The 22,306-nt window shown below is 31.3% G+C and overlaps 1 protein-coding gene across 4 annotated transcripts in view; it reads left to right on the forward strand.

The window, feature by feature from the left end:
• Sil1 (Sil1 nucleotide exchange factor) overlaps positions 1 to 22,306 on the forward strand; it is an 81,631-nt gene that overhangs the window by 26,691 nt on the left and 32,634 nt on the right. For all 4 annotated transcript variants that reach the window (XM_085814636.1, XM_085814638.1, XM_085814648.1 and 1 more), the window contains 4 exons: positions 7,041 to 7,147; positions 7,333 to 7,488; positions 16,132 to 16,253; positions 21,007 to 21,265. In XM_085814636.1, the coding sequence (XP_085670762.1) occupies positions 7,041 to 7,147; positions 7,333 to 7,488; positions 16,132 to 16,253; positions 21,007 to 21,265 (644 nt within the window). The remainder of the gene's footprint in view (positions 1 to 7,040; positions 7,148 to 7,332; positions 7,489 to 16,131; positions 16,254 to 21,006; positions 21,266 to 22,306) is intronic.

Here is a 22,306-nt window from a genome sequence, read left to right on the forward strand (position 1 = left end):
CTGGTTATGGAAGCGGGAATGAGTGGAGCACAAACTATTGGTTTTCTCGCATGCAGTTAAACCTTGTTAAGTCTTCATGCAGCAGTAGAATGGATAATTCGATTTCCTGTGGCAGCCTGTAGGTCCAAATCCAAACCTTTTGTAGTCGCTTTGCTGTTTCTTCGAGCTGACAATGACAGAAAACTGGCTTCTGATGCATTTGGTTGCTCTTGGTTACTCTTGACCAGGCTGTCTTTCAACTGATTCAATGCTTAAAAATCACCTTCAAACTCTTGATATGACACTTTTAGGGCTAATCAAATCTTCTGCGGCGTTCATTTTTTTAACCTTCCCCGATTCTACCAATTATTCGCAATATTTGACCATCACTTAAATGATGCCTTTGAGCCATAACTCGAAGTGCTGGTCACTCTCAGAAACTACATTCACTTGAACTTTCGTACTTGAATCTAAAGTGTTGTTAAAACAACACTTTAGATGTTGTTAAAACAACACTTTAGACTGGAATTCAAGCATACATCAATTGTGCACCACATTCTCAGTCACCAAATTTGTAAATTTTTTGCACTATTGTATGTGCTGAAGTACAATTTTGTGTTCAATTGTATATAATTAACATAAATAATTACAGCATTGGGCACTTAAACAACACTTTAGACTGGAATTCAAGCAGTTTAGACAATTTAGACTGGAACTATGTATATGGAAGCCAAATTTTAAAATCAGCAAAAGAAATCTCGTTGCATATAAAATGAGGTTAAATAAAATAGCAGACGATAAAATGGCGAGTGTAAAAAAAAATATTCTTTTGAAAGGGAAAAAAAAATTACTTTTGATTAATATTCTTTATGAATTTAAAAAATAGCTTTTCATGTATTATTAATAATTATTTATTAGGCATTATTAATAAAAAAGGAAAATAAAGAAATTCTCCGTGAATGACCCTCAGTCAAAGTGTATTTGGAAATGTGAGGTTCATAATAACTGATACAATTCATTAAGTTTATAATAAAGTTCACAAACCACAGGTGGTACTGTTATCGCTTTTACAAAATATACCAAATTTCAAAATGTGCCAATATGTAAAGTCACATATATTTTGGGAAATTTTGATAAAAAACTATAATGTTTGGTGCCTAATAATGCCCCTGCTTTAAGAAGACGACAAAAATTTTATAGGTCATAATTATAAGTGTTTTTCAAAAACTTTATAAAAAATATTTAAAAATGCAAATTTAAAAAATATTATTATTATTATTATTATTATTATTATTTTTCAGTTTGAACCTAAATTTCAAATTTTGAAAGAAGGAATCAAGTTGTTTCAACAAAAAAGAGACTTATCAATATATACCAAATTCAATTAACACTGAGAAGCTAAAATTTTGAGAAATTAATTTTTTAAAAACTACCCAGGCAATTTTTCCAAAACTTCACTTTGCCATAATTTGAGGCGTAGGAACGAAATATGAAAAATAATCAATATATCATTTAAAAAAGTCCGATATTGTGTCAAAGTGCCTATGTTAGAACAGTGCTATATATAAGTCTAAATCCTAAGTCCCACTTTCGAGACATGAAAAACTCAATTTTTCATCAATCGGCGCATTAGAATGGGAGATATCGAACTGTCCCATATTTTTTTTAACCCAGTGTTCATGGCAGTAAACTATTAGACATATACAAGCAAAATAATGCAGTACAATATGTAATACAATTCATTACATAAATACTTAAAAAACTGTGCACTTCTGCAGTGCCGAATCACTGGGGCACCAGTACTATTATATGCATATAACAATACAATACAGTTTTAAGATTAGTGCACTACTGTGTTACGTTATTATATTCCAGTAATAATGCATTGTACAAACCTGTTGTACAAATAACAATACGGTTGTGCAAAATTTACATTGAGATACAAGTTCAAAGAGAATGTGTCTGTTTTGTCAGTACATTTTTTCCCCCCCAATGGTGGGCACTTGCCTATAACAGCATTAGCCACTACTATGGCCAGAAGGGATGGCTGCTTTTGTTGTGGAGGCAACTACAGTAAAAAGTTGTTAACCTGGACTCGTCGGGACTTCGGCGATTCCGGATTATAGATCATCAGTTTAAATCTGGTAAAATGGCATGCAGAAATTATAAAATTAAAAATATGAAACCATAATTAATGAAACAAAGAACAATTATGATCTAAAGGGTATCAAAATTTACAAAAAAAAAAAAAAAAAAAAGCTTAATATTTATTTGTTTACTTTATTAAACATTTCTTTCAATGTAAGTTGTTTAAGTTGCTTTGTTTTTTATGTGATAATACATTCTCTTTAATTCTATAAACAGACATAATTTCTTGTTCAGTTACAAAGTTCTGCTGTTCAAGTCCTATAATTGCTGTGTCGAGAATACCGACTAATTTGTCAATCGAAATTTTTTCGTTTTCAATAACCTCTGTCATTTTCTTCGCTATTGGAAGTGAATTATAATGACGAGGAATTTGATTTAAATCATATCAAAGGAGTACATCAAGATGAAATAATACATTTAGTAAGGAATTATAAGCCAAATAAAATAAAAAACATCTGCCCTGAAGATAAGGATAGTGCTGACAGATCAACTTCCAATTCATTGCGCACCGCAGCGTTAAAGATAAACAAAGTTTAGATAAACAAACGTTAAAGTTTAGATAAACAAAGGATAGGCTTTTATCCAATTTTTGCAGCAATTCCACTTTTTGTTTAATGGACTTCGAAACATACTTTCGCTTTGTAGATCCTTTAGATATTAGTAAATATATATCAGAAATTTTATTTGATTTAATAAATATTAAATTTTATTTGACATAATCGAAAGTTCACACTTACTTTTATAAAATTGTTCTAACAGTCTGCAAAAAATAATAAGCTGAATCCAATTCGAAGATTAAGGAACAACGCAATCTGCAACATTAACTGAATTAGATAATTTTAGCTTAGCCTATACCGTCCGTTATACATTAAACGTGCATTTGTAAACGTATTTTGCGCATACGCATATTCGCAGACGTAAAGGTCTTACGCGCATGTGTCAACACGGCGCATGCGCAGAAAGTTTGTAGCTTTGAGGTCCGGATTATAGATCATTCCAGATTATGGGTGTCCGAATTAACGACTTTTGACTGTAATAGGTGGTCACCGCTACTTCCTATGAAGGGACAGACAATTTTAAATCCATGCCTTTTTCGGGATTCGAACCTGGGCCATTTTGTGTTGCATTCAGGCTCCCCTAATCACTATACTGTCTAGGTGACTGTGTTAGTATATCATTGTCTTGAAAAAAATATTCATATTGTATATTTTTCAAGTTCATAGCTTTTCTCTGGCAACTTGCAAATTTGTCTACTCGCGGTTGTGGATTGCTGCTGCATGTGTTGTCTAATTTTTTAATCGCGTGGTTCCGAGAGTTATTTAAGTGCAGTTCTGGATACATCTGAGCACATACAGGTTGCAGCATATGTTGTTTGCTCCTACATGTTTGTTTCCAGCTGACAGAATTTGGACATGATAAGCACTTGTTTCTTGGCTGTCATAAGTGTAATGGTCAGTGTCTTCAAACTTTCCACTTACGCTTGTGCATTATGCTGGAAACTGAAATGAAATAAGTAGCTCATATATGTGGACCATGTCCCATTAAGAATTATGTCAGCATGTACTACTGCATAGAGGCTAGCGCATCACATAGCAGCACCACAGGTCAAGAGTTCGATACCTGGGCTGGGCAAGGTCGACTCAGCCTTTCATCCCTTTGGTCAATAAAATGAGTACCAAGTTCACTTGGGGTCTAAACACTTGGGGGTTCTGCGACAAGCTGACCACTTATTCAGGGCATATGGTTATGCACCCTGGGGGCCCATAGTCAAGAAAGCAGATTTTGGGGCACTGCTGGCCTTGGCTAACTAGGGCTGTTGCACCACTGTTTTAGTTTTTTGTTGGAGTTTTGTTTAGTACTACTGCATAACTCATCTTGAGAAGGAAATTATATATTCCTTTGCAGGAATTATTGTTTTCTCAGGAGCTTTGCCATTACTCCTTTAAAAGGGCTCTATTGATTGCGTTCATGTGTGACTTTGGGCATGGATATGTACTATTCATCCATGGCAACTTGTTTGGGATTTTGTCTGCTTGTTTGTTGCTGTGTACTCCAGTGTCATATTTTCTGGCCAGGAGTTGTCACATTCTCTGGTTTTGGTATCACATTCTCTGAATCTTGATTACATCATTCATGCTTTTCCAACCCTGTATAGAATAGGCAGTACATGTTGAATCAGAATATTTGGTTAATTCATGACCAACTAGAATGCTGTAGTGAACTGCTGCTCTGAGTGCTACAAACTCACCCTGAAACACTGTACTGACAGAATGTAGTCTTTGTGCTCAAGTAAATACCCTGCTGGTGCCTCACACAGAAGCCTGTACCTTGGTCTCCCTTGATCCATCATTATATACCACATATGACTGAGCTGATGGAGCTTGTAGTCTCATATCAAGGTTCAATTCTTCCAGGTGATAGAGTACTGCACTTATAGTCAGTGCTGATGAATTCTTTGTCCCTCAGAGATGTATTTATATGCAGTATAAATGTGCAGACTGACATTTTCCTTTTATAGAATGAAATGGGGGGGGGGAGGCCAGCTAGGATGTTTACTGCATAGTAGGGATAGGGGATCTCTGTATTCCCAACAGCTAAGGAGTAAAAGGTCGTTGTGCTGTTATGTGCTGCAATTGCATATTTTTTGTGATGTGCTGCAATTGCATACTTTTTGTTATTACTTCAGCTAAAATATGATACCATATTCGTAGGATCATCTCCCCACCAGGCTGCTGTGGTTCTGTCGAATGAGTTAGATAACTTGTGCAATTGTTTAATTTGCACAATATGTTCATGCCAGTTAAGTTAATCTTCAATCTGAACACCCAATTATTTCACAACTTTCATGTTTTTTCCATAAATTTTTACACAAGGGGTACATGTGTCTTTGGGCTGAACTAATGAGCAAACTTTGGGTTTTAGTTGCGGATGTAGTGAGCTCGTGATCTTTTGGCCAGCTTGTGAATAAATTCACTGCATGTTAGGCTGTAGTTTGATACTCTGTTCTTAAATGACCTTTTATAACTAGCAGAAAAACATCTGCATATGGCTGAATGTTTATATGTTCAATTATTTTTGAATAGTACAAAGGCTGAATCAGCTAATATGTTCCATAATATTAGCCCAAGGCAAGACCTGTGTGGGCAGTCCTGGTTGGTGATTTTTAATGTGCTGTCATTTTTGTAAATGGTTGTTGTCTTTCATGTCTTTGTGAAAATTTTGTCATGGATAGTGATTTTTTTGTGGAAAGCCATGCAAATAATCAGATAAGTATAATAAGTGAATAATCAGATCTTAAGTGCTGATAATAAAAGTAATCTAAATAGTCTGGTAAATATGCCAGCTCTTTCATCAATTAATGAACCTTTATGTTGAAAATGTATCTGTAAGCTGTATAACAAACTAGAGGGACATGGCCAATACCTGTAAGAGTTAGAACTCTTATATCTGAAACAGATCATAGAAATGTCAGAGTTAATATGTTAGCAAATGAATTTTCAATGATACTAAAGTAACCTAGCAATTTCCTGTTCCCATTGTTACTGTTAAAGAATGTACTTTGATATCTGAACATGTGAAGATCATTATTTTGGATTTCATGACTAAGAAATGGTTTGTAAAAATTTCTTGCTCTTTTGTATATCTTGTGTCCCCTCTCAAAAAAAAAAAAAAAAAAAAAAAAAAAAAAAAAAAAAACTTGGAAATGTTTATTCCTGTATTGTTTATTTTACATACTTTTGTATGTCAATATTTACGTTAATTTCTAGATATGTCTATAAGGATTGAAATTTATCCTTAAAGATTTCTCTTAATTGTCTTATAATAATCCTTGTTAGCAGTTCTTTAATTATTTATATTTAAAGTAGCATAAACACTATGAAAGGTTTTTATATATGTATAAAAATCAGTTTGATCTTTTTTAAAATTTTCAAATGTTTACCTTATCCTGTGAGATCAGGATAAGGTACCTTTCCCTTCCTCCCGTGTGTGTGTGTTACCTTCCACCCCGGGGGTCGACGTAGAGTACTCTGCGAAGTACTGGCTAGGACCTGTACCTAGGCAGTATTGGCCATGGGGGTATAAAATTTTTTAACTTGGTGGTTCCTGATGGTCCACAGGGTGAGTCTATACTTGGGCCGGGAAGTGTCAGTCCCGTCCACCAGGGTACTGGTAGCGAAATAGAAAACTGGACCATTGAGAGTCCGGTCACTACTGTCCTTAGTATTCCATGTAAAGCCTAAGGAGAGGGTCATCCTGTGTAGTGCTGGCAAGTAGCCTCAATCAACGGGCAGTCATCGCTCCAAGTATCATCGCCCACCCTACTGTGGTCTCGGTCCGGCCGGGACGGTGGTTCTGACTGGTCCGTGTTTAGCGGTGGGTTTGCTAAACATTGAGCGTTTAACAGAGGGAGCTGAATAATTTGTTGGTTAACTCGGGAATGTGGGACTCCAGGCCCAGCAGGAGTGTCAAAAGTCATCTTTGTGTGACTGTTTCTGGTGTTTGATGCCAGACCCCGAATGTGATTTAGTTCACGGGCGGCGGTATAAATTACAGTTACAGTTATCCTGTGAGAGAAAATCTTTTTTAACCTTCTGAGCAGCCCAGGTTTTGTGGATCTGTCATGAAGATCTGTATCTAAAGAACCTTTATTAGCAAAATTCGTATATTTACCTATTTTAGTCTCTATTTTCATAAACTTGCATACATTAAGATGACATTTAAATTATTAATGAAAGTAAGAAAGCAAAATATCTTAAATTATAAGCTAGTATATACCAAGTAACAAAAAATTTCATGACCGGATAAAATCCGCCATTGCACTCAGAGGGTTAAATTAATTATGTAGAATTGTGAAATACTATCTTTGTAATATGCAGTTGTGTCATTTTTAAAAATCTATTTCTTTGTTACAGAGTCTAAAAAACATGATAAATTGACAGCTGATGAACTATCATTACTGCACTCAACTGCAAAAGATATTTCACACTCAAAAGGCGGTATGAGTAAAAATGAGGAAGAAGTAATTTGATTTTTCAATCCTTTGATCTTTATCTTATGAATACTTGTTGCAGAAAATTTCATGCTTTTTAAATTATCTTCTCTAATGATAAGTTCAGCGAAAGCTATTAATTTATATGTATCATAATTTAGTAATTATTTAAATTTTCAGTGCAGATGTAATATCTTGATTTTTTGTCTTCCCAGCTCAAGGGCATTCATCATGAATTAAGAAGATCTGTTATAAGGAAAGCTACAATACAGTCAGAATCAGACAATTTGGAAGCTCTTCTTTCTGATTTTCAGAAGAATATTTCAGATAAAATGTCACTTTTACAAGATATGAAAGATCTGGTCCATCAGGTAAATTAATGCTTATGGTGCACATTGCAATATTGTGTATTAAACGTATGCAATTTTTAACATAATAACGTGTAATAGAAAAAAATTGGTTCTTTGATTTATATAGATGGCAGTCTTGAACCCTCTGAGCGTTATGACTGGCTTTATGCGGTCATCAGAAGTTTTCCTACTTGACATATACAGTACAAAGTCCATAATCCGGACTCATTGGGACTTCGGCGATTCCGAATTAGGGGTTTTCCCCGATTATAGGTCATCAATTTAAATCTGGTAAGATTGCATGTAGAAATTATACAATTAAAAATATGAAACCGTAATTTATGAATTAAAGAGCAATTATGATCTAAAGGGTATCAAAATTTACAAAAAAAAGTAATATTTATTTGTTTACTTTATTAAACATTTCTTTCAATGTAACTTTCTTCACTATCGGAAGCGCGCATGGGTAAATGCTTTACTGGGTTTATGCGCATGCGTAAACACTTTACGTGCATGTGTAAGTTTGTGGCTTTGAGGTCCGGATTATAGATCATTCCAGATAATGGGCGTCCGGATTATAGACCTTGTACTGTAGTAGCTTATAATTTAAGATATTTTGCTTTCTTACTTTCTTTAATAATGTAAATATCATCTTAATGATTGTAAATTTATGAAAGTACAGACTGAAATAAGTAATTATACAAAATTAATAAATGCTGTTTAAATACCGGTCTTCATGACGGATCTAAAATCCTGTGCCGCTCAGAGTGTTAAAATGCTTTTTAGTTTGTCTTTCATTAAATTGCTCATTAAATGATTAAAAACTTGAAAAATGTACGCGTATTTACGACTAAGGACAACTTACAACTTTAGACTCATCTGTGTTGATGAATCGTTGCATAATTTTAGATAAGTTTAATGTATCTCTTGGGGGGGGGAATTGCACCTTTCAGAATTAAGCAAAGAATGTGAAGTTAAAATTCTGTATAGGTATACATTGTTTAACCTCCGAGTGACAGGATTACCTTTTATATGCTCATAAGATTTTTTTAGCTGTACAATGTAAAATATGTTCCTTTAATGATGTAAATATCATATTAAAATCCGTAAGTTCGTGAAAAATAGATTAAATTATGAGTTATACAAATTTAGCTAATAAATGCTGTTTAAATACTGGTCTTTATAATCAGATTTAGCCATTCGGGAGACTCTGTCATTTGTCACTAAGAGACTGTCATTTACAAAAGTCCCTTATGCCACAGAGATCAATGTGGGAGTGCCGCAGTTAAGTAGCATACAAGGCAAATTCTGCTGTGCACTGTTATTGCTGTTTTAAAATATTATCAATGTTTTTAATTAAAAAAAAATAATTCATTAGAATATATTTAAGCAATAATGGGGGAAAAAAAAAGATAATAATACAGTAGATAAAAAATCCAAACATTTGAAATCTTAGTCCCTTATATGTGAAATGCAGATGGGTTTGCTAGTTTTTGCTGAGATTTGGATATTATTCATAACAAATTTGTTAGCATGTGCTTACATATGGAGCACTTTTTTTAAATACATAAAATTTTAATTAAACACGCATGTTTTTGAGTAAGATGGGATATAAAAGTATGAATTTAAATAGGATTTTATAGAGCGTTTTATTATTTTTTTAAATATAGGCAATATTTGGTAAAATTTTAGTGAAAATTTTCATTTATGCCAGATCTCCTGTAATAGATTCTAATGAATATACTTCAATAATCTTTACACAGTATATAAATAACATACTTACCTGTGTTCTGTAGCAACAGATTTGTTGTACTTATAAAATTTTTTGAAATATTCAAAACTTGGTACAAAACTCAAAAAAAAAAAAAAAAAAAAAAAAAAAAAAAATCTTCAAAATACTGTCAGTAAAATCAATAAATAAATACAAAGAGGTCAGATTTTGCTACAGAACACAGCTAAAGATGAATAAAACATTTTGGCAAAATTTCATTTCAATATTCTAAATACATTTTGAGAAATTAACGTAATTGCAATCAAAAGTAATAAAAAGCACAATTTCTCAGAAAACGCATTGTCATTATTATTTCAGGCTGCATTTTGCATCGATATTTAGGTTTGGTGATGACTGCTGTCCTGTTGCAGAAAAAGTGCAAGAACTTTTATGAGTAGAAGTAAAATTAATACTTTTTTTGTTAAATCATAGTGCAGCTATAATTAATAATTTTCCTCAAGTAATAGTGAAAAGAAAAAAAGGAACTCTGAATTATAAAACTGTCAGGAATAATTTGGGGTGCTGAGTGAGATTCAAAGCAAAACATCTTGAAATTTTAAAGCAAACTTCTGTAAATAGATCTGTAAAGTGTAAAAATGTTTTTCTGCTTTCCTTTCTTACCTTTTTAAAAACATTCTAACATGTTTAATGTATATTTTGAACATTTCTGCACAAGAAAGTAAAAAAGGTATGAATTGCTTTTGTAAGCCTTCTTTGAATTTATTTATTCTTTTTGTAACAGTTTTCATTGTGATCTAAAATCTGAACAGTCTGAGGTCCTAAGCTGTGCAGAATTTTGGTCATACTGCGTGACACAAAATTTTTGTAAAAAAGTTTTAATTAAATTTTGTTCTAATTTTCTTTGAATTTATTAATTTCTTCCTTTTTGTAAAGGAAGAGGTCTAAATCTATCAATTTTCATTTATGATCTAAAATCTGCACAATCTAAGCAGTGCAGAATTTTGGTCATGCTGTGTGACATAAAATTTTCGTAAAAAAAGTTTAAAATAAATTTTGTTTTAATATAATGAACTTTTCTGCATATTTATTTATAACTGATAGGATGATATTTGTCATAAAAAATTAAAACGGTAAAGCATTTTAGCATCAATCACATGAAAATTTGAGTAGTAGCTCAAAAAGTGGGGCACTCGATTTATAGCATATCAAAACATGAATTCTGGTTGAATTTTTCCATGAAAAATCTCATACATTTAAGCTATCTAAAAATTGAAGGTATACTTTTTGTGAAAATCATCTGGGTAACTGTCAGAATAATGCAATTGGAAAGTTCATAAACATTCTTTTTTCTTTATTTATTTTTGCATTATTCTGATAAAGTGTTTTCCATGAGTAATTTTTCTTCTTAAATTAAAGTATAAGGGTCGTTCAAATAAAAGTTACATTGCTGTAATAACTCTGCCATTTGAAGAGAAAGATGACTGCACATGCACCTATAGAGGGCACTGAATGCTGGGATTACATGAGATATCACCAAATCCTGCAAGATACGTGTGTGATAGCGTCAGTGTACTTTAAGAGGCATCGTTTGCATCATGGATGCCTCCAAACAGTGTCAACGCGAGGTAATGCAATTTTTAACAGCAGGAAATATGAGTGCTTCTGAAATCTATCGCTGAATGCAAACTGTGTATAGCATGGAGTGTATGAAATGCAGATCGTTATTCCAATGTGTACAGACTTTCACAGTGGAAGAAGCAGTACTGACGACAGGCCACAACCTGGTTAAGTACATGTGATACACAGGTGACAGGATGATGTGTGGAAGCAATTGCAGATGTGGACCGTCTTGTGAAAACGAATCGGCGAATCACCACTCGAGAAATAACAGAGGAAATGTCTATGAGCATAGGAAGTGTGCACACAATACTGCTTCCTGGGTAATCGCCACATGCACTTGACCTGGTTGTTGGCTTGACCTGGCCACATGCACTTGACCTGGTTGCCTATCGTCAGTACTGCTTCTTCCACTATGAAAATCACTGCACCATCAGAATATCGATCTGTGTTTCATACACTTCATGCCATACACAGTTTGCATTCGCTGATAGATTTCAGAAGCACTCACATTTCCTGCTGTTTGAAATTGCACGACCATGCACTGACACCATTTGGAGACATCCATGATGTGAACGATGGCTCTTGATGTGCTCCAGCACTATCACACACTCATCTGGTGGGATCTGGTGATATCCCATGCAATCCGAGCACAAAGTGCCATCTATGGGTGCATGTGGAGTCATCTTTCTTTTCAAATAGCGGAGTTATTACAGCAATGCCACTTTCATTTGAATGACTCTTATAGCATAAAATCATAAGTAGAACCAATAAAAAGAGTGCTGTGGCCAACAGGATTAAAACTAAAGACTGGTTGCTAACAGCATTTATACATTAACCACTATGCCATGAAGGATTCTAGTAGAGTTTGAAACATAGGCAATGATTTGTTACTTACATTGATTCTCTTGCTTATTTTTGAAAGCTGCATATTGTGCCTTCATAAATCTACTATGTTTAAAATCTAAATAATTATGCAGAGTTTGGGCAAAATTTATGAATCTGAAGTTATGTATGTTTGTAAGATATTATGAAAATTCTCTAAAAATTGTAGAATAAAAGGGTGCATTAATTTGAATCTAATTTGAATAAAGTTTTGGTTAAAATGTTGTATCTGAATAAAAATATTGATTTGCAAATAGTATGAGGTTTAACATATTAAATTAAAAAAATATGTGGTAATCATCTGTGTAATCTACTCCTTTTGTTAGTTATGTGCTTTGTAGATGGCGTGACTAAAAGGCTATTTTTAAATTCGAGCATGCGCTAAAATGACAAGGGAAAAGAGTTATTAAAACAGAACCAATTTCATTCCTACATTCTAAAAAAATAACTAAAAACAGTAAATCGCATATCACATGATTACCAGATATTTTACTCAGGTACATTAGAAGGCTTTAAAATCAGGAAACTGATAATTACTTCAGTTTTGGAAGGAAATGAAATATTGTGGAATAAATTGTGGTAAGATTTTGCATGAATTGTTATTTATTGACCCTAAGAACACAAAATTGAGATTTAAAAAAAAAAATCTAGAGCAAAATCCTGAATTTTGAGTCAGTATACATTTTATACCGGTGCCCCTCTAAGATACTGTTTTTTTCCAGGTATTTGCCAATTGTTAATTTTTGTTTTTAAATTTAATTTTGTGTACTTTTGATGTGTGTCTATAGAGATGAGTGCTTGAATATAGTTATGTAAGTCTGAAGACTAAAACTTTTAAATGGAAATTTAAAATTTTAAAAGTAAAATTTATGATTTTATGCACTTTGATGATGCAACTCAGCTGAACATATTTATGTAATATATGGGTAAAGAACTTTTGAATTTGATTTAAATTCAATATTATTATTTTATGAAAAAATTTAGCAAATATAACATTGTATATGTAAACTGTATCATGCTGTAACTGAACTAGTATAATGTTACAAGGAGATGTAACTCAGCTGAAAAATAGAAAATTGGAAAATGAAACACTATGACTCAGCTGAGAAATATGTTGCAGTTTTGAAGTTTATCTTATGTTTTAAATAACATATATAAAAAAGAGCATGCTTTATACCAAGAATCCCCCCCCCCATACTTTCAATTATCGAGGCCCATAAGGGCCCTTTTAAATTTTTTGTAAATATATGTATATAATAGATAAAATTTTGTAAATTTGTAAGATTTCGTAAATCTAGGTGTATAATAGTATAAAAATTATATATCATTTTGTTTAGGAAGAAACGTTGTTAAACAATTTTATTATTTGATACCCCTCAAAGCTCTTATTTTGATTTTCAGGGTCTTTGGTCTCCTAGGGGGTCCCATTTCAATTTTTGGATAAATTTTGGTTTGCATCTAAAACTGGTCTTAGAAATATTTTCCGTCCTTTCACCAACTGTGAAAATTTATTTTGAAAACCACCTATTTGTATCCTAAACCAGGGGAAAATTTCTCTTGTGTTCCCTAGTCTCTGAAATTAACAAATACGATACCCTAAACAGTAAAAGCATGCTTTCAAGTTGACAGTTTTTCCATTTCATTAAGAGATCAATCTAAAGTGCATTTCTATTTCCCGTACTTTTAAGTGAGCCATTCCCTTTGTGTGATCTTATTACAGCCCCTTTGTGAAGATGGCATAACCCACACATGACAAATAAGTTATCAATCACCTCTTTTCATTTTCGCTGCATTTTAGGGTTTTGGGAAACGTGAAGCAACAAGTGCCTTTCAGGGCTAACATGCCACGTTTAACCCTTGCAATTGTGTAACATTTTGACACCAGACGACAATTTTGAAATCGATGAATTTTTCTCCTGGGAAAGAGTGAAGTGTTGAAATTAAAATTTTAGCTTAACAGAGACAAATGAGAAACTCAAGTGGAGTAAACAAAGAATAAAAAAAAGAAACTATTATATGTATATTCAGTCCCAGCACAGGTCAGTAAACTTCCCATTCCCCCCATGAACATAATGTTGAATCCTAAAGAGCTTGTAAATGAATCATAAACAAATTATTACATCATAAATTTTTATAATATAAAGAAATTCTGTCATCTCACAGAGTAGAGAAGAAGCCTGATGCTGCCATTTATTGGCATGGTACCCTCAGTATGGGTGCTGGTATATATTATATACGGCTCTTAAAATTATATAAATGAGCTTTTAATTATTACTCTTGACTAAAATGCAGTAAATATATAAGATTCAACATGTGTATGTCATATATTTCTAGATTTTGAATTGTTTCTTCCCCTCCAATAGAATTTATGAATCTTCAAACATGATACCTTGAAACTAGGTATATTAATTTTATAACTGCAAAATATTGAGCATCCACAGGTTAATGCTGCCATTTAGAATCAAAAGGAAATGCTAGAAACTTACGATTACGGCTTTTGGCGTAGAAAATTAATATTTTTAGGAGGTTAAATAATATGCAAACTTCCAGTATATTTTATATACCAGTGCCTTTTAAAGGGTTAAAGCCATTTTGATGAACTTCCTGAAGATGAAACCATCTCATATCCTAAGTGTTATTTTAAAACAATAATATATTATAATGCATCATTGAATCTAATTTTGAATTAAATTCAGAAACATTTCAGATGATTATATCACATTTTTCTTTTTCTTTCTTTCTTTTTACGTCCTTGTACAAAGTAAAGGAAGTATTGTAATCATAAAAAATTCCCAGTACCATATTTCAACAAAAATATCCATTTTGACCACTAATGAATGCAATTTAACAATGTTTTTGCATGACAAAATAAAGGACTCTTTTTCCTCAAACGAATTATTTTTATGATATACTTTAAGAAAGAAATAAGAAAGAGAATAAAGTTTTTGTCAGTCATTGTTGTTTAATATTTAATAAAACAAAGAACTGCATTGTCTTTCATTTAGGAGGATGTGTGTGCACTCTGCTGACTATGAAAAACAGTAAAATAGCAGTTCATCGCTGAATGTACTTTTTCTGAAATAAAATTGTAGAATATATTTTTTGGGATCGATGTTATGCATCATTTTTTTTGCTTCCACCCCTTCTTAAAGTACATTTTATTACAGTTAAAATCTAAAACTGTTTTTAATTTAATTATTCAGGAATTATCACCACTATGAAATTTTTCATTAAATTTTATGCCGAGTGAAGAGTAGACCACATTCTTAATTAGGTATTTATGAAGGCATAGCTGTTTCATGGTGGAATGCAGAATTTCCCAGTTTTTAATTTATCCATTGCTAAGTAAAATGTTTTCCTGAAGGAAAAAAAAATATTGATTTAATAAAACTTAAATTGTACAAGTTCCATTCCTATAGTCCTTGCGATTTCAGCATAATTTTTTTTAATTCAGTTTTGTTTGATTTGAACTGTCTGAATCAACAACAGAGATTTGTAGAACTTTTTATGAAGATTCAACCAGTGGTTAAACTATTAATATTTATATTCAGTTTTGTTTTACATCAACATGGTAGGTTACTATGTTTATCCACATAATAGTATTTGCATTATGTAACCAATCTTTTAACATAAACTGTTGGACTAACTGTGACAACAAGGCTGCCCTCTGGTGAGTAGCCGGAGAAGTACTTCAGTAAAAGTCAAGTGTCCCACATGATAGATTGTACCAGACTCTGTAATTTTTCTTAAAGTTAAATGTAATGTTCGTGTGTAACTTAAACCTGTTAATAAATACTTGTTACACTATACAGGACTTTTCTATGACCCTATCTAAAACGACCCCTTCACAATTAATTATTCATTTTATTTTCAAGCCTATTCAGTAGTATGTTGTTTAATAAAAGCTTTCTTTACCTGTTCAGGTTTTTTTCAGTATAAAAATGTAAGAAAATTACGAAACGAAATTAGCCCAAAACATAAACATTAGAATATCTAATTAAATATTAATGTGTTTTACATCAGGATCATTTTGTATATAGTTCAATAACTTGACTCATGCATTATAAAATTAATTAATGTCTGTATGTTCTGAAATGACATACCACATCATGTGAAAAACTCCCAAGTTATTTTTATCTCAAGGTTGGCAACAATATGGAAGTAAAATTAATCTGATTTTATGAGCTTTGCATAATATTCATAATTATCATCGTTTTGGGGTAAATTATCAGCCTATGTTTATATTTACATTGTTATTTAGTAAATTTTTTTTTAAAATAAATAAAAAATATATTTAATGATACTTATTTCCTTTCATTTGAGACAAAGTTACATGCATGTTTTTTAGGTATTTATTTGAATATTATCTATCATTTATTTCATTTGAATTTGCATATGTAATGTTTTTATTTAATTATTTGGTATTTTAGTATGATGTTGGTGTAAATTTGGTCACTATGGGAGGTTTAGAACTGCTTCTTTCTCACCTTTCATCGTCTGATGAGAATATTGTGTCTTCTATTCTTTCAGTACTTGGGGCAGCCATGCAAGGGTAAGATGGAAATTTATACCACTCGTACATAAACAAGAAACACGAAATTGTATGACAAATCTAAGATTATCTATGGCTAATAAATATTAATTAGTATAGGATTTATATTTGTACGTTTTTACTACATTTAAATTTTACCAGTATGATTTAATAACAGGAAAATTTTTGAAAAGTATGAAATCAAAAAAATTAGATTGCATTTAATACAGTAATGCTAGTGTGTGTCAATGAATATATTTTTTACAAATTTTTTTAGTTCCTAAAATTAATATATTTCACACAGCTAGGACAAGAGTGAGGCAAGTGAGAAAATAAAGAATTAGAGTGGGAGCTAAATCAGCTATATGCAAATTTAGAAATTACTTTAAAGAAAGAAATTATGATTATTAATGTTCAGCTTTTGGAGCATATCATGGAGTATCAAAAGAATTTTGTGTCATAAACAGTCCAGCTGAACTAAGAACTAATAACATTGATTTAATTTAAAAAGCACTGAATACTTTATAACACAAATGTATGTATACTTTTTTCTGGCAAGATAATTTATTGTTAATATAATAATTTATTCTTATAATTTAATTCACAGCTAACGTAGTGATGTTAATTTAAACTTATTTAATGTGATGTACTGCTCCATAAACTCAATTAGCCCCGAAAGCACTACATTGATGATATTAGTAATTCTCTTAATACCTTTCCTTTAAATCTAAATTAGAAATCATATTTCACCATAACAGCCTTTCTTAAGTTAATGGGCTGTGTATGTGTGGATGGTGGCATAAATGCCTAAAATGTATTGCAGTTGTCTGAATACAAAAAAGCCTATTCAGGCACAATCATATTGAAATAAATATGCTCTTTTTTTTGTGTGTAATATTTGCCATTTATTGAGGCACATAGTTCAAGGTTTTGCTTTGTTATATTCATATTTAATTTATATGGAAATGCACAGTTTGTTTTGTTTATGGTTATTTCTGAAGCAGTTATGCATATTTGATGGTATGATTAAATGAATCACTAGTCTCAGGGCTCATGTAATCCTTAAATGTGTTTAAAAGTCCTTAGGTTTTTTTAGAAGTTACTTTTGGTCCTTAGAAGTCCTTAATTTCAGCCAAAACTTGCAATAGGTTCTTAACTGTCTTTTTTTTTTTTTTTAATGACTGTCTTTTTGATGTGAATTAACATTTTGGAGGATATTTGGTGATGCATTGACAAATATGTTATTTGATGGGTTAATGTTTGAGTTCTTTCCTGTTTCTGAATGTAAATGGTGGGTACTCAAGTTTGAGACACGAGGCCTTACCTCAATTGGAACTTTCTGAATGAAGAATTCATAAAATATTACATCAAAACAGCTTTTCTCATTTTTTTGGGATATGAGTTCTTTTATTATGTAGCAATAAATTTAGCGACTTATCAACATTTTGGCGATTTCAAATTCATTTCAAAAACATTTTGCTGATCAGTTTATGTACAAAATTTTTTATTTGGAGATATGCAAATTTTGCATAAAAATAATGATAATATATATTAAAATAGTATTTAAGAAATAACATTAAAATAAAACACTTTTGTTCTCTTCTGTTATATTTTAAAGTGACATTATTTTCCATTTTTGAATATTTTGATCCTGCAAAAAGATAATAAATGCTACAAAGTACAGTTTCTGAAACTCTTCTGAGATAAAACAAATGCTACTGTAATTATTTAAAAATAAATTTCTTTTATCTTCTATTATATTTTTTCATATAAGAGATTTTTTACTATGTAATTGTTTCAGAATATTTAAATGTGTATCAGTTTTCTCTTCAAAATTCGTTTTAACACTTCTCTTTCCTGAATTTTTTTTTAACATGTATATATCGAAAATCTTTTGGCTTTTTGCTGTTCCAGAGTTAGTGGAGATAATTTTTCTTTTGGATTTTAGACCTTGCACCTTGGAAAATGTAAAGGCAAAGTTTATAAACTGCAACTTCCAAAAAAATGTGATGAAACAAAAAATGTCTTCATGATATTAACATGTTCTATATGAAACTTATGATGAATTTCTTACCCTTTGAAGAATTTCTGGAAGAAGAGTGATAACAAAATTACTTGAATTTTTTTCGTTTTGATCCCAGAAGTCTTTCTGTTAGATTGTTTTATCTTCCCTTTATTTTCTTATCTTTCCACTAGACAAACATTGAAGCAATTAAAGACAGGAAAGAAATTGAAACCCGTCAATTAATTAAAAGATTCTTCATATATGTCTCAGTGCACACCATATATACCTCAATACCTGCCCTAAATTCTAAACATTTTACTGTAAAATTTCTAGCTGACTGCTTCACTAAATTCTAAAAATACTGCCACACTGGCTTTGATACTGGCCTTATATCATTCCATATTTGTTCTCAATTAGTATTAAGTAAATAAAACTGGCAATTTCTGCTATACATTCTTAGTGTACTATGCATTCATCCATACAAGCAGTTCTTTAGAATAAAAGAATCTTTAAGTAAAACTGAATATTCTAAATGAAGAGGAAATTCATTGAAAAAGGATTTGATTTTATAAAGGGTGAGAAAATAATTCTTCAAAGGTACATTGTTAAACCATTAACAAATTAGGAGATGAAGCAGAGACTAATGGGAGCATTGCTTTATGTATATTGAAACAAATGAACGTAGAAAAGATGCTAATGAGAAGGAAAAAGTCTGGAACGTTTTCAAATTGAAAAAATGCTTTAAAATTTATTGTTGCTACAAAACGGAAATATTTTGTAACTTTTAATGTATTAATTATATGAATATCCTTTTACAATCAATGTAATAAATTAAAACTGCTATAAAGTATTTTTAGTACTTTTTGATGGATAATTTTTGGAAATTTAGAAGAAAAATTTGTAATTATAATCATGTAAATCTATTATGACTAAGGATATCTAACTACATAAATTGACTTCATAACCAATTGACTTTGTAACTAACTGTTTTTACCCCTAACCCTTTCACTGACGGCACACCTTTGTTTAAGACACTCGTGCTGGACGGAAGAGAATCGAAGGCAGTCATCGCACAGGATGAGGGTTTTGCATCACTGTGCCCAATTTTAGAAAAAACTTTCAATCCTAGCATTTCAAGAACATGAATAGTGTGTCATAACTGCATCTCCTATGTCTACATCACCCATGTTTTTGTTATAATCTATAATACATTTAGGCTTTAAAATACTTTCTCCAGTAATTCAATCTTTTCTGCCAGATTTAGCCATTTCTGGTCCACGTATGCTTGTTAGCATAAAAACATCTTTCTTTTTATCTTTGAATGCAGTAATGTTCATGCTGTTTTACTGCATTACTACCAATTCACCCCTTTTTAGTTTTTTTCCTGAAAAGTTTTTAGGCATTCTTTTTCATATTGTTTTTAATATTGTTCCACAAACATTCGGTTTTACAGAATGAAAATATTCCACAAGTGATAGGGAATTGAAGGAGCGATCCAAATGTAAATTATGCTCTTTCTCAGATAAGTCGCTCATCAATGTTTTCACTACTCTTTCTCCATAAGACCCATTGCTGTTCTTCCCGCAGAAAATTAAAAAATTTCATACATAACTGGTAACTGATTTGCATAACTTATATATTTTTATACCGTAACACAATCTTTTGGATGGAATGTCCTGTTGAAAGCCAAGCAAAAAGGGATTCATCGATGCAAGCATTTTCCTCAAGTATATAGTTTTTTTTAAATTTATTTTGTAGCTTTTCTATGATTAGTCCTAGTTTTCCCAACTTTTTAGCACTCTTGTCTGAGGTGAAATGCAAAAATCTTAAAATATTAAGGAACATATCTCTAGGCATAACCCTGCTGAAAAACAGAATAGTGAATATTTAATTTTTATTGAAATACATTTTCAAATTAGGCTTCTTGATAATGCCCTCAGTATTATCATTGCAAAAAATGCTTTTTTATATTCTCAGTTTTTACATCTGAAAATCTGGTTTAGACAGACTACTTTTTTGAGCAAACCTGTTTGTTTCTTCAGCAATCAAATTTAGTAGATCATTATCAAAAAAAATATTAAATAATCACTTTCTATTTCAGCATTTGCCATAGAATTTATTCCTGGTGTTTTCAATGTAATTGAAAAAATTAAATTAAAAATTTCCATCCTAGCTATTAAGTTTTAAAACTGATTTATAGATCTGCATATTGGAATTATATTCTTATATTATGTACAAATATATTATGTTACATTTAATTGCATTCAAGATAAGCTTTATTTTTTGATGGCTTCATATGTTATTGTAAGCATTTTTTTTCTTTTATTAATGCATTGTTGTTGTGGTCTGTCTCATTTGACTGACCTAAATAGTTTATTAATGTGAATTGATATATGGTTATATCTCCTTTCTTTTAGTATTTAAGAAAACTGCCATTGTTGTAAATATATTTTTAGATAACATTTGCAGTATTTGTAATTTATTATTATTATTATTATTATTTTAATAGGCTGTTTTGTGGGAAGATTGGAATATTAAGTTTCTTTCAGTTTTTAAGATGAAATCTTTATAACATTTTAAAATGAAATGTCGAGATCAATATAGCTTTCAAAATACTCTTAAATGACTAAAAAATTTAATATTATTTCTTAATATATAACTTGTTTTGATTAATTTAACTTACATCAACTACCTTATGTATTTATGTATTTTTTGTTATTTGAATATCTGAAATAGGTGTTAAATTGATGTATTTTTTCATTCTTTAAGGAATCCTCATGTGCAAAAAGCTGCTCTCCAGAAAGAGATTGGTCTTCGTTTAAGAAATATCCTATCTGAGTCTCCTAACCTGTATTCTCGTGGTATGATTGTACTTTCAGGCTTTTTGCGAAATCTGCCTGAAGCTCAAAAAGAGTTCTTTAGTAATAATGGTGCCTTAATTTTAGCAAATATATTACAAAATCATGTGGTATCAACAGATACTAAATTGAAAATTATTAATCTTTTGAGTGATTTAGCTACAGAACATGTAAGTATGAACTTTTATCTTTCATTATTTATGAATTACAGGGTGATCATAAAAAAACTTCCCTGATATATGAATTCCTAACGACCTATCCACTCAACCAATCAAAATGAAATTTCAGATATATTAAGGTATGCACTTGAGATTGTGATGATTTAAAACCATTGAGCTCTCATGGTTATGGTTACAGGCAAAACATTAAAAAATTTTCGAATGGCAACACCCACTTTTTTCCTGGGCAAATGGATTAGCACATTAAAAAACTATAAAATGACATTATATAATGAAAACTGCCATCGTAAAACATTTGCAAACAAGTACATTGTAAAGAATCAGTGACAACACAAGAGAGAAGAGAGGGTAAAAACCTTTATTGTAGTTACATGTTTTTAACATGCTCATCTTCACAGATGGTAACGCACTGCATGCAGAAGATTGGTGACAACAACAATGAATGTAACGTAGCAGGAGGAATATGTATAACTTCACGTTTTATGGCATCTTTCAATTCTGTCAAATTTCATGGATTTGATGTGTACACCTTAGATTTCAGATGACTCAACTAGAAAGTGATAGTAGAACTAGAAATCCATCAGAGTGATAGCTGTGAAACTGTAAAGTTATGGGAGATGATTCTATCTTAAAACACTATACAAGTTGAAAATTTGTAATTCCAATAATTTTTTTTTTTTTTCTGACTCCTATATTGTGTTGTCATTAATCTTTTACAAAACTGTTCTTTGCAAAGTATTTCAGGATGGCAATTTTCATCATGCATATATAGCTCCATTGCTGTTTATAGTTTTTTAATGCTCTGATTAATTTCTGCAGAAAAAAGTGGGTGTTGCCATTGGAAAATTTAGAAATTTTTCTACTGTAACCATAATCATGAGAGCGCTATTGTTTAAAATCATCACAATCTCGGGTGCATACCTTCAAATAACAGTATTTGAAATTTCCTTTCGATTGGTTGAACAGGTAAGCAGCTGGGGTTCATATATCAGAGAAGTCTCTTTATGATCACCTTGTATATTAGTAATATTC

The sequence above is a fragment of the Stegodyphus dumicola genome, chromosome 1, assembly GCF_044657685.1.
Source record: "Stegodyphus dumicola isolate Sdum_Otavi_A_Nest chromosome 1, ASM4465768v1".
Classification (NCBI taxonomy): domain Eukaryota; kingdom Metazoa; phylum Arthropoda; class Arachnida; order Araneae; family Eresidae; genus Stegodyphus; species Stegodyphus dumicola.